The sequence below is a fragment of the Dermochelys coriacea genome, chromosome 7, assembly GCF_009764565.3.
Source record: "Dermochelys coriacea isolate rDerCor1 chromosome 7, rDerCor1.pri.v4, whole genome shotgun sequence".
NCBI lineage: Eukaryota > Metazoa > Chordata > Testudines > Dermochelyidae > Dermochelys > Dermochelys coriacea.
The window spans coordinates 15840758-15852770 of NC_050074.1; the positions used below are offsets into that span (position 1 = coordinate 15840758).

The 12013-nt window shown below is 44.4% G+C and overlaps 1 protein-coding gene across 1 annotated transcript; it reads left to right on the top strand.

Moving 5' to 3' along the window:
• The first annotated feature begins 258 nt into the window (after positions 1-258).
• Positions 259-6361, top strand: BHLHE40 (basic helix-loop-helix family member e40). The gene is made up of 5 exons (XM_038411512.2): positions 259-716; positions 908-977; positions 1490-1597; positions 2654-2777; positions 3831-6361. Exons 1-5 carry the CDS (start codon positions 637-639, stop codon positions 4682-4684), a joined length of 1236 nt encoding a protein of 411 aa, XP_038267440.1. The 5' UTR covers positions 259-636; the 3' UTR covers positions 4685-6361.
• Positions 6362-12013: the final 5652 nt, after the last annotated feature.

The following is a 12013-nucleotide window of genomic DNA, read 5'->3' on the forward strand; positions in this document are numbered from 1 at the left end:
GGCCCGCGAGCTCCTCCGGCGCGTCCCGGGCCAGGTCCGCGCGCCGCCGGGGATGGTGCAGAGCCCGGGGCCGCGTGAGGGGAGATTCCCCCTCCCCCCTCTGCCGGGCCCACGCGCCAGCCGCCGCGGGGGAGCCCGGCCGGGCGGAGCTGTCGCCCCCTCACGTTCCGGCTGCAGCCGCCGCCCGCGGTGTGTGGCCGGAGGGGGAAGGGGGGAGGCCGGAGCGTTGTCCGACACGTGAGGCTCATGTGACGGGGGGGGGGGAGGCAGGGCTCTCCCGCCCCGGCACCGCCAGACGTGCCGGGAGTCACAGGGTGGAACACGTAGCGCCAGCCACCCACTCGCTCCCATTTAACCCAGCCGGCCGCCTCCCAGCGACGCCTCAGCTCGCGCCCTGCCCCGGTGTGCTGGGCGGCGATGAGCAGCGCGCCCTGAGCCGTCCGCAGCCCCGCAGCCGGTCCCGACGCCAGCGGCCTTTGCAGGGTCCCCGCCTTCTCCCCAGGAGCCCACCGCGCCGCCGGCGCCGACTGATTTCGTTGCTTTCGGCGAGAATTAAGTTTCAGCAGAGCCCCCCCCCCCCCCACACACACACACTCACACTCACACCCCTCTTTCCACAAAGCCTCCCAAGCTGCAATGGAAATGATCCCCAGCGCCCAGCCCCCTCCTGCCTGCCTGGGCAAGCTGCCTGCGCTGGAGAGCAACGAGATGCCCGGGTAAGGTGCCTCCTCGGCGGTGCATTGCTTGGGGCCGGTGCGCCCTCCCCACCAAATCCCCGGGCGCAATCTGGCCGCTGGATTTGGCTGGAGCTTCAGCTCCTTCACCCCGCGCCTGCTGGGATCGCGTTGTCTCTCTCGGTGTGGAGGAAATAACAATAACCCCTCGCATTTCTATGTCGTTTGTGCAGGCTGGCCTTTTCCCACATGTATCAAGTGTACAAGCCCAGGAGAGGGTTAAAAAGAAGCGAAGACCATAAGGTAAATGGCGGACTTGCGGAGCCTTTGCATTCTTAGTTAACACCTGTCCGTTGCAACAAGTTCTGTGCATTTGGGTCTGTTCGGATTTGTTTTAAATCTGCTTTTCCATAAAGCTCAACTAAGATTTAACCTTTATAAAATTTGCTGTGGGGTTTAGGAGGGGCTGTTTTAACAGCAGACAGTTTGAATCAAAGTTGTTGGGGTTTGTTTTTGCTTTTGTTTTTTGTTTTTGTTTTTTTTTTTTTTGCTCTGAGACTGTTGTACTTGTATTTGTACCCCTTGTCCATGAATCTGAGGCTCAGAGGGTGGGAGGGGAATATATTTTTGCATTAATTTAATAATTCTTATGACAGAAAATCATTCAGTTAGTAGCTGCTACATGTAATACTTTTTGGGTACCCAACAGCTTGAGATCTAGTTTTATTTCTAGATCTCCTTTTACCTGTGTGTCTATCCATGGTGCTAAGGTGTCATGTGTCTTGTCTGATTTGCTCCTTTCCTTTGGCTTCCAGGAGACCTATAAATTGCCCCACAGACTGATAGAGAAGAAGAGACGTGATAGGATTAATGAATGCATTGCACAACTGAAAGATCTCTTACCAGAACATCTCAAACTTACAGTAAGTGAAAATCTGGCTAATATCCAAACTCCTCTTCGTTTTGGGGATGGGTGTTGGTTAATGGATTTCTGTGCAGGTAGATGTGCCATCTAGAGGTTTCTTCTGAGCACTGCAGATCAAAGTGGAAAAGACTGCGATTTGGGCAGGTTTGCCACTTTGATCCGTCTACTACTATTGGATTTCTTTCCAGATACTGTGAATTTCTAAATGGTGCATATCGGTGGTGGTGGTGGGGGGGTGATATGAATTGAACTGCTGCAATGTTAAAATAAACCCTCATGTAAAAGTGATTATCGTGGGCTTGATTTGAATGTGAGGGATTTGAGTTTTTCCATTTGAGCCACTGAAAAAGTTCCATGTCGCTCTTTGTGAAGTTTTACTGGATTCCATTTATAAGTTGATCCCTAATTATCTGAGAGTCAAGTCCTTTTAGAGTTGTTTCCATGCTACCTGTTTTTGGTATTTGAAAGGATTCTCTGCGTTCTTGTTTTGCGACAGATGTTAAGGACTGCAACTTCTGCTTCTCTAGTGTGTGTGAGGTCCTTTGTTTTAAAAAGAATAAAGGCTTAGGTGCTTGATTAAAATTAAAAGAAAAAAATCCCTGCAGAAGTTTATGGGGAAAGCCACTTTGGCTGACATCCTGTAGGACTCCCCTCTCCTGTCACTGTTCAAAAGAAACCCTTTGACTGGATTCCCCTGTGTTAAGGTCACGATGCCAGCAGGGGCAGCAGAACAGATAAAATAAAATACTTGTCTGAGAGCTATGCAGTTGGTCCTAAAATACCCATAGGATGTAACTGTATCCTTCTCTGCAACCTTCCCTTTAAAAAAAAAATTTAGTTTACATAATATGTGGATCAGACTCCAAATGTTACGACTTTTGCTCAAAATCAATCAGAGAAATGTCATTGAATAAAGACACCGTTTTTAACCCTGTCTCCCAAATTGCAACTGTTTTTTTCTTTTTTCATTTCACAAGGAATTAGAAAACTTTTTAAGATTCCTTGAAGCATGGCCGACTCTAGGATAAATACTAACCTGCCCATTTGTTTCCAGACTTTAGGTCACTTGGAGAAGGCTGTAGTTCTTGAACTTACCTTGAAGCATGTGAAAGCACTAACTAATCTCATTGAGCAGCAGCAACAGAAAATAATTGCTTTACAGAATGGTGTACAAGCTGGTGAGTATTCAAGTCATGCTTGTATCATGTGAGAACTCTAGAATGTCTCATGATCTTACTTTCAATATCTTTGAAATGCTGGCTACTTATGACACTTAGTTTGGGAGGTGGGAGGAGTAAGTTTGTCTTTTTTCATTTTTATTTAGAACGCATACCCCGCTTTATATGCATGTGAATTTATGAAAAAGATGCCTTTCATCCCTCTATTTAGTTAATTTATAACTAGCTGTTAATTTAATATAGTTTTAAATTCAACCTGATTCTAACTATTTTATTTTATAGTACAATTTTGCTGTGAGGGCCTGATCCAAAGCCAATGGGGTTTAGATCAGGTCCTGATTTTTTTTTTTTTTTCACCCTTAAATATGAAAACATCTCTCTTACATGCTCTTTTTGGTTGCTCCATAAGCCAGTTAGTGCATGCTTTGCAGCACTGGTAGGAACTATCTAAGGGCCCACAGTGTTTTACATCTGTTTCCTCCTTCCCCTCTCTTTGTGACACTTACTTGAGTCTGGCAGGCTAAAACCAGCTTTTCTAAAAAGCTACTACTGCTTTAACAGCCAGTAGATATGCAGTAGAATTACACAACCAAACCCAATGTCACTTCCCAAAGTTTAGACCAAATCCCCCTTGGTGTACGCAGTTAATGAAGGATAAATTGGACCCCTCGTACCCAATTTTCATTAGCTGCAGAGGAGCCAGATTTGCAAGATGACTTTGGAACTGATGTCTTTCTGAAGACATACCAGGGTTGATTCGCTGTGCTGCCTTTTTCTATTTTCTCCCTAAACTCTAGTGTCTGTTGTGGTTGCCATGTATAATGAGTACAGGATCAAAAATGTGTTTAAAGACTCACTGTTAGAGGGAGGTTGTAAAAATGGGTGTTTAAAGTGACTGTATTGTACGGTAGAATTCATTTGTCTAGCTGTTTTGTAACAGATACTTAATATGGAGATAAAATTTCTTCCTCTCCCCAGTGCACCTTAATGATATTAATGAAACTATTTAGCTCTCTGTTAATTTTTAATTTCTTTCTGTTAATGTTCCCTCAGGTGACTTGTCATCAAGAAACCTTGATACCAGCCAGGAAATGTTTCGATCTGGTTTCCAGATGTGTGCCAAGGAAGTGCTGCAATACCTGGGAAAGCATGAAAACACCAGGGATCTGAAATCTTCCCAGCTGGTCAGTCATCTGCACCGAATGGCCTCTGAGGTCCTCCAGGGCGGAGCCAGCCGAAAATGTGGAGATGTGCCCCCGAAAACAGTGGACTTGAAGGAGAAGTCTGGCTCTTTGCCCAAAACTGCTGAGGGTTACGGCAAGAACTGTGTGCCTGTTATACAGAGGACTTTTGCACATTCCAGTGGAGAGCAGAGCGGGAGCGACACGGACACAGACAGTGGGTATGGAGGAGAGCTGGAGAAAAGTGACTCAAACGCCGATCAACAGTATTTTCAAAAGGATACGGGACTCAACTATGCCATGCAAGAGAGAATAAGTTCTATTAAGCAAGAGACTGAGGACCCACCAGCCAAAAGGACCAGGATGGAAACTTCAGAAGACGAAGGCCATTTTAGCAGTGATCTGATTGGCTCTTCAAGTAGTTTTTTGGGCCCTCACCCACCTCCTTTGTGCCTGCCTTTTTATTTGATCCCACCATCCGCAACTGCTTATCTGCCTATGCTGGAGAAGTGTTGGTACCCGGCTTCCATGCCCGTCTTGTATCCAAGTCTCCCAGCCTCTACTGCAGCACTTTCAGGGTTAATGAGCCCAGATAAAATCTCTCCATCTCTCCTGATGCCTCAGAGACTTCCTTCTCCACTACCAGTCCATTCCCCTATCGACTCCTCAGCTCTGCTTCAAGCTTTGAAGCAGATTCCTCCTTTGAACCTGGAAACCAAAGACTAAGCACAGTGTGACCATTTTCTTTTTCTTTTCTTTTTTTTAAGTTTGAGACGCTTTCAGTTTCATATACCGGTTGGACTGAGGTGTGGGGATGAGGTTCACTGAGAGTAGGAAGTGAAATCCACTTTTCTCTGACTTGTCAGATAGCGTGGGAAAGGATGAGGAAGCACCCAGGTTAGCCATTCGGGGGAGCTTAAAAGGCAAAAAAAAAAAAAAAAAAATTTTTCTTTGTGCTTTACCATTTACCCTCCCCATCTACAGAGCAACAGCTGAGCTAGTCAGTGAGGATTATATTTCAAAGCTGTGAAAAATACTCCATTAGGCAGTTTTAGGGTCTGTGAATATAAAAATATGGTACTTCTTATGAGGGCTTTTCAAAGCAATGACCTACTGCTAGATTTGTTGCCCCACCCATTTGCCAGCATTTGAAATGATACACACATGCACCGCAGTTGAAGCATTGGTGTTAGTCCCACTAAAAAGAGTCAGAGTAGCAATCACTGGTTGGTAATGCACAGTCAGTGGTTCAGGGAGATTGAAGACAAGTTTCTCTCTACACCTCTGCTGATTTTTTTTTTTTTTTTTAAAAAAACAAAATGAATAAAATGTAGATGCTGCTTAGAAGCTTTACATGGTGTACTTCTAATTAATAAATTTAACATGCATCCCTTTCTGTAACGCAAGCTGCTAGTTCGGGCAGGGGAAGAGGAAAATATCCCCATGGATCCCTTTGCTTGTTGCACCTAACTGTAGACCACTCTTTTACTGCTACTGTACAGGTGTCTCTGGGTCTAGTGTATCTGAAAGCAAAATGGTTAAAAAGCTACATTAATGGGGGAATAGCCAGCAGCTGACTGTTTCACTCCTGGGCCAAATCCAGAGCTCTCGTAACCGGGTGAAATTCATTTGGAGTCAAAAGACTTACACCCACTGAATTGCCCCCCTTGAGTGCCTTTGAGAATTCAAAACTACTTTGTTTTGTTTTCCAAAGGAACCTAATCCCAGTGGGATTTGGGTGCCCAAATCTCTTAGGATCCTCTGAAAACCCTGGTCCAAATTGCTATTTTAAATAGAGTTAGAATTTGTGAAAATTTTCCCTGAACTATTTGGGTCCGTCCAGTTGCTTCAGTGAGGGGCCCTGTGTCCAATTAGGCTTTAAAAGAAACTAACTGCAATAAGCGGGGGGGTGGGGGTGGTGGTTCTGTATTAATTTTGAGAAATTGTTTCCAGAGTAAATGTCATATAGATTCTCATTTCATTCTACCCTTGCACCAGTTGTTAAGATGCACTGTGCTTGATTGCAGATTGTTCTCATGTTTATTTTATTGTTGGGGGGGGTTTGTTTGTTTTTTTTGGTATACAGTTGTTGCCTTTATTTGTAAAATCTTGTTATAAATATATCTGTATATATAATATATATATTATATAAATATATTAAAAAGTTTCAGAGGTCTATTATTTGTATAACTACTTGAGCATAAAGAAGTGAGAAATATGAATGTATTCCTGATTTGGGGTTTTTGTTTTTTGAAGAGATTTTGTTTTGTTCTCTAGAGAGGGATACAGTGTTTATATTTTGGAGCCTTCTCAAAGGGGGGGTATTGTAAATATTTTTATCTTGAGTAAATGTTAAGTAGTTGTTTTTAAAATTCTGAATAAAACAATTATTTTCCTGTGGAAGATAAGGCTTTGTGTCTTGTTCTTTGAAATATTTGATCAGTGTCGTTCCATGTGACCTGATCCCGCAATCAAAAGGGCATGCCATGTGGGCTTAGCACTCTGCCTGTGGGGAAGAAGTTGTGGAATCAGGGTCTTAATTATCCCTGGTACAACCTTGCTGGAATCAATGCCCAAAGTCAGCCAAGGGAAAAATGTGGTCCATTATTATTGTAGTGTGGGATTTTTCATTTAATTTATTTCATTTTATTTTTACCTCTTGATCTTTTCAACTTTAAAGAGTGGCCGGTAAGGGAGACCATGTTGGGTTTGTACCTTTACTTCATTTAGGTTTATTTCTTTGTGATATATCTAGAACGTTTGAAAAGCTTTGCGTTTTATATATTACACACACACAAAAGTGGGGGAAGAGAGAGGATTCCTGTGCTTTTTGTTCCATTAGAAATTCAGTTCTTGTCTACTCTACAATAGCTCTCTAGCTGCCATAGAAACTTGCTAATCACAAGAGCCAGAGAGTGAAACCTGAGCAATTGAGAAGGGATATTTAGTCAGACTGCTCAAAATTCTTTGTTCATCTTTTCACAACACCTGTTTAACTCCAGTGCTAAGGGCCACATCTTCACTGAAGACTAGGCAAAGAGGGGAATCTTCTGTGTGTGAATCTCCCCCTTCCATCTGAAACACGCCCTTGGCCATCTCCAGATCCCCTTGCCCCTCTCTGGATGCAGTGTAGGAATCTCTCCAGTCTGTGTTGAAGGAAAGACTGCTTCAGCCTTTGGAGAGGACTGTCTGGGTCAGGAGTGTGGGTACAGGTTTCCCTTCTGTAGCCCAATGGAAATAAGTCAGTCTGGGGCTTTATTTTCTATCCTCCATCCTCTGGGATCCCAGGAGTAGCTGTAGCCACTGGGTCACCCAATGGAGCTGTATGGCCAGAGAATCGCTGGGGTGAGGACCTACAGGGGGGATGGGCTAAAGCCACTGTGGAGGCACTAGGCCTACATGCAGATCCCTGGGGAATTAATCAGGTTTGGGGGCAGGCGCTGTGGTTTTTGCCATAGGAGGCAAACCCCACCTTCTCAGTGGGATGATGCAGGGCAGAATCTGCAAGGGAATCCTCGAGATTTCTCACCTCAAGTCCCCTCAAATGGGGTTTTTCTGTGGGAAAGGGGTGCTCTAGGCCTTAACAACTACATGAGAGAAGGATGGTCCTGTTAAAGATTCAACACCCCCTTCAGTTAGTGTGTGAGATACCACAACGAACCTCTCTGAGACATACCAGAAGCCCTCCAGCAAAATCAGGGCAGGCCAGACTCGGCACATGTGAGCTAAGCTAAACAAGAAAAAAATCCCCACCGCTCCTTGGACCTTTATTGTCAAGAAGCCAAAAAAGGACATAGCCCAAATTTTAGACCTTAAGCCTCTCATTAGAATACAGCAAGCCACTAAGTTTACCTTTCTAATTAGAAGTAGCCTTAGCCTTGCGTTTGGAGCTTCATAAAGAAAAGAAACATACCACAGCCTGACCCATGAGAGGAAGAAGAGACACACTCTGGTGTTTGTACTTCACCAAAAGTTTTGTTGCTGGGATTTCCCATGCTGGCTAAGTTAATGCTCCAAGGGACCCCTATGTTAAAAACGAAAGCGCTCTGTAGTATTGGTGTGAGCCACTATAGCTTTTAGTCTCTGGGCTATTCACGTAGCATATATGGCAGGCAGCTGCTCTTTTCAGTAAGTGCTAGTTGCTCACTTGGGGACTGATCCTGCTGCTGTTGGATGTCAATGGCAAAACTCCCTTTGACTTCAATGGGTGTTGGATTGGTCCCTTGGTCATGCTAAGGGTCGTATACCCTGTGCTGGCTTAGGAGCTAGCCCTGCCCACTTTCCATGCTCCTCCCTCAGGTTGTGGTGCATGCCCCAGCGTATTAGTTGGGTGTATCTGCTGATGTGCTATGGAGGGATTCTGGCTGGCTGCTCAAATCTCACCCAAGGCTGCCTATGCTTGGTTTGTGGCTGCTACACCCATAACCCTGTCCCTCCTTTGCCTGGGGCCCAGGCTGGACCTGAACCCCAAAAGGAGGAGGCACCCTCTTAATTCTGCCAAGAGTTTCATTGTTGTTTGAACTACCTTTGTAGCTAACGCTGAAAAATCTGATGAGTATTTTCTAATATCACCAAGTAAGTCTTGGCAGTCAAATTTATTTATTTAAAACCTGTACCTTTTGTTTACATCTCATAGCAGATCAGCCACAGATAACAATATACCAGCTTTGGGTTTGTTTGCAAAATGAAGATGACACCAAACCTTTCCCAAAGGCAAACTGCTGAAGAAAGCAGATGGGCTTTGCACTAAAGGTTTGTTCAGGGGGGAGGGGAAGGGGTGGCTGAAAGGCGGAAAGTACATGTACTAATGTAGAGTATGGCACTCTGGGATAGATCATTTATTGTCTGTCCTTCATTACTTTGTGAACATTGGAAACAGTGGGCTAGCCCATCAGCTGGCATAATCAATGGTGCTATGTCAATTTACACTGGCGGATGAGCTGGCCCAATTTCTCTAATGGGTTTGTGGCATGCCATACCATTCATTGTTGCTGGAAACCTTTAATAATTTACTCTGAAGTAAGTGTGTGTGTGTGTGTGCGTGCGTGTGTGTGAGAGAGAGAGAAAATGGTGAACTGGCACATTGACATTCATGACTAAATGACAATTGTGTTGTATTTTTAAGATCCATAACATGCAGGAGGCCAGGAAGGCTGGTTAGAAGGTGGATTTGTGAAGGGCCCAAACTGGGGTAGTGTGTAACAATAGTATCTTGCAGCATCACCCCAACTGGGCCCCAAACAGTACAGGCCCCAAAGGTGAACGGTCAGGTACATTATGGCGGTTCCTCTTTATTTATCTGGGGAACTCACACTCTCCACCATGTTTATTTATTTTAATTAGAGACAAATCCTGCTCCTATTGTAGTCACTGGCAAAATTCCTACTGATTAAATGGGACCAAGGTTTGACCCCCAATATACTAAATGCTCAACACTTCAAGTTGTTGGTAGATTTACAAGGCTATCACTTTGAGCTTAGCTTTTTCCACCGTCTTTATCCTTTGCTGGTAGCAGGACACTTAGACACTTTCCTTGCAGCAAACTGGCACACAAATGAGTATAAACATAGGTGCAGGATATGCCCTTTGATAGCAAGGACATGGCTGTTGTGGGGAAGTTTCCCTCGTGGTACAGGTCAAAGCCAAAAAAGCAAAACTGAAGGGGTGACTTTCCATTGGTGGTGGAAGGTGCAAGAGTGTGGCCTAGTAGAACGTCCTTGACTGTAAGCACTTCAGGGCAGGGATTATGTCTGCCTCTCTGGCAGTAAACAGTCTAGTACAATGGGGCCATGGTCCTCATCTGTGCCTCTGGGCACTACTCTTATAATAATAACAAAGGTGACTTAGAGTTAGCTCTCCTGGCTTCAGTTCCTGCCCCTGCCACTGATTTTTTATATGATCTTGGGCAAATCACTTCAGCTGTGTCAGTTCCTCTGTCTGTAAAATGGAGGTGATAATACTGACCTCCCTCAGAAAGTGGTGTTGCACGTGGCTGATGTCTATCAAGTGCTTGGAGACCCTGTGAATGTGAAAAGCGTTATGTAACTTACAACTCAAATGTATAAACTAGATTGCCTTAGAGCTCCTGTAGGTGTATGACCTTAGACCATCCTTCACTTTGCTGCATCATTCATCCAAGATGCCCGGACGATAGAAACAGACATTTCATTATGTTTCATTTCCATTAAAAAAAACCCCAAACCCTACAACATTAAATTTTAATGGAAGAAAATCCTAGAGCAATCAAGGGGATACTGAAGCTGAGGCTACCAGACTGTGATGGGGTGCTTTTCTCAAGTCTCTGCACTCACACTGTTCAGACAGGGTGTGTTGAGTTCCCCTGACTTGTTTTCATGGTCTCACCCAGCTCTGACCTGCCTCAAATGTTGACACAATGTCACGTTTCCGACTGCAGTCTTTCATGTGCAGCCTGAGGCTAAATACGGCTGCTGGTTCCTGGAAACAGACGTGCCTGGCACCCTTTCAGTAGAAACCCGATCCTCATGCAGGCTTGGCACAGCAGCTGAATAACACAGCAATAACTCTCAGCAGCATTTCAACCCATAAATAAGGCTTCCCAAGCAAACTCCTCAAAGTGCAGCAAGACGTGAACAAGGATTTAAAAAAAAATAAAATAAAATCAAAATGCATAAAAAGTGAATGCAGGGAAGAAGCCAGGATTAAAGTGTTAGAAGGAACCTGCAGAGATACAGAACCTGATTTGATAAATGTAACTGTAGGATTATCTCTTTTGGTGTTAAAAAAGGAAGCAAATCAGGTAGAATTTTATAAATGTCCTGGTAACATTTTACCCTAACACCTTTGTAAAGGTAAACCAGTAATCTTCCTGAAAAGGAGATGTATTCCAATCCAGAGCAAGCTGGGGTAATTGAGAGACACTCATAATTTTAGCTTTTCACCACCTGTTTGGAAAGCTACTATAACTGAATGCTATGGGCCTGGATGGTTTTTAGAAGCATGCTGGGAACTGCTTATACTTCACATCGTGCATGGGCCACAGCCTAAAATAATCTGCAACGATGCACATTTTTTTGCTGCAATTTCTTAGAATTCAGGTTTTTCTAAATCTGCTGTGACTTTTCAGGAATATGCACGTTGAATAGTAAACAAGCCTCTTATCCCCAGAATCGGCATCTCTGTCTCTCTCTTACACTGAGGTGGGGGGGATTTCTCTTCCCCCACAGGCTGTGGCATGGACACTGCAGTACCCTTCTGCTTTGTCCTCTCTTTCATCTGTAAAGCGTGTCATTGCATGTGTTTACAAATGCAAGGCATTGCAAGATCCCTTGAACTGTGTCCTAGTACAAGCGGCTTTGAAACAAGAAGCACGTTGTCATGGCATGTTCCAGGCCAGCAGCACTAGACTGAACCAGATAATTGCTGTTTCTGCTTTAGCTGTTTCATTGTGTAAAGAATGGTAGGTCGTGCAGCAAGCCTTTTTCACCTTAAGACTCTTGAGGGGCTATTCTAACTTTAACCATCCAGGGGGAGAGGAATGCCCTGGAAATATGTATGAGTGTGCGTAAGACCTTTTATCCTTTTATTATATACTGCCAGTTCAAATCTAGCCCTGATCAATTGTGACAGAAAACTGTCACCATCTCTGGGCTGTTGAGTGACTTATGTGAAATTAGTTTGTTGGTCCCAGGCCATGTAACAGTAGCTGTTGGATCCAGTGGACCCCCAGCCACGTGACACAGGATATTAACTTTTTGTGACGCTGACTCACGTCATGTGACTGGAGCCAAGAAATCTCTCTATTACCAGCCCACCCGTATTTTATACCTTAATCACAGGCCAGCTTTAACTAGCTAATCTCACTCTGTAGTTGTTTTAATCACACTTTTTACCATAGTGCCTGAGTAATTCTCAGTGACGGGCAACTGCCTGAGTAAAACCACCAAACGGGTGTAGAGACTGACCAACCCCCTCATGCTTAAAGCTCAAGGTTGAAGCGTGTTGACTAGAGCAGAGAGAGGAAGCATGTACTGCAGTTGTCTACCCAATATATCTGTTCTGTGGGTTAATTCAGCC

Bases quoted from the DNA above. Each gene is read 5' to 3' on its own strand.
- BHLHE40 (XM_038411512.2), top strand. From the start codon at position 637: ATGGAAATGATCCCCAGCGCCCAGCCCCCTCCTGCCTGCCTGGGCAAG. The intron at 978-1,489 runs GTAAATGGCGGA...TTTGGCTTCCAG, and splicing joins AAAGAAGCGAAGACCATAAG to GAGACCTATAAATTGCCCCA. The intron at 1,598-2,653 runs GTAAGTGAAAAT...ATTTGTTTCCAG, and splicing joins CAGAACATCTCAAACTTACA to ACTTTAGGTCACTTGGAGAA.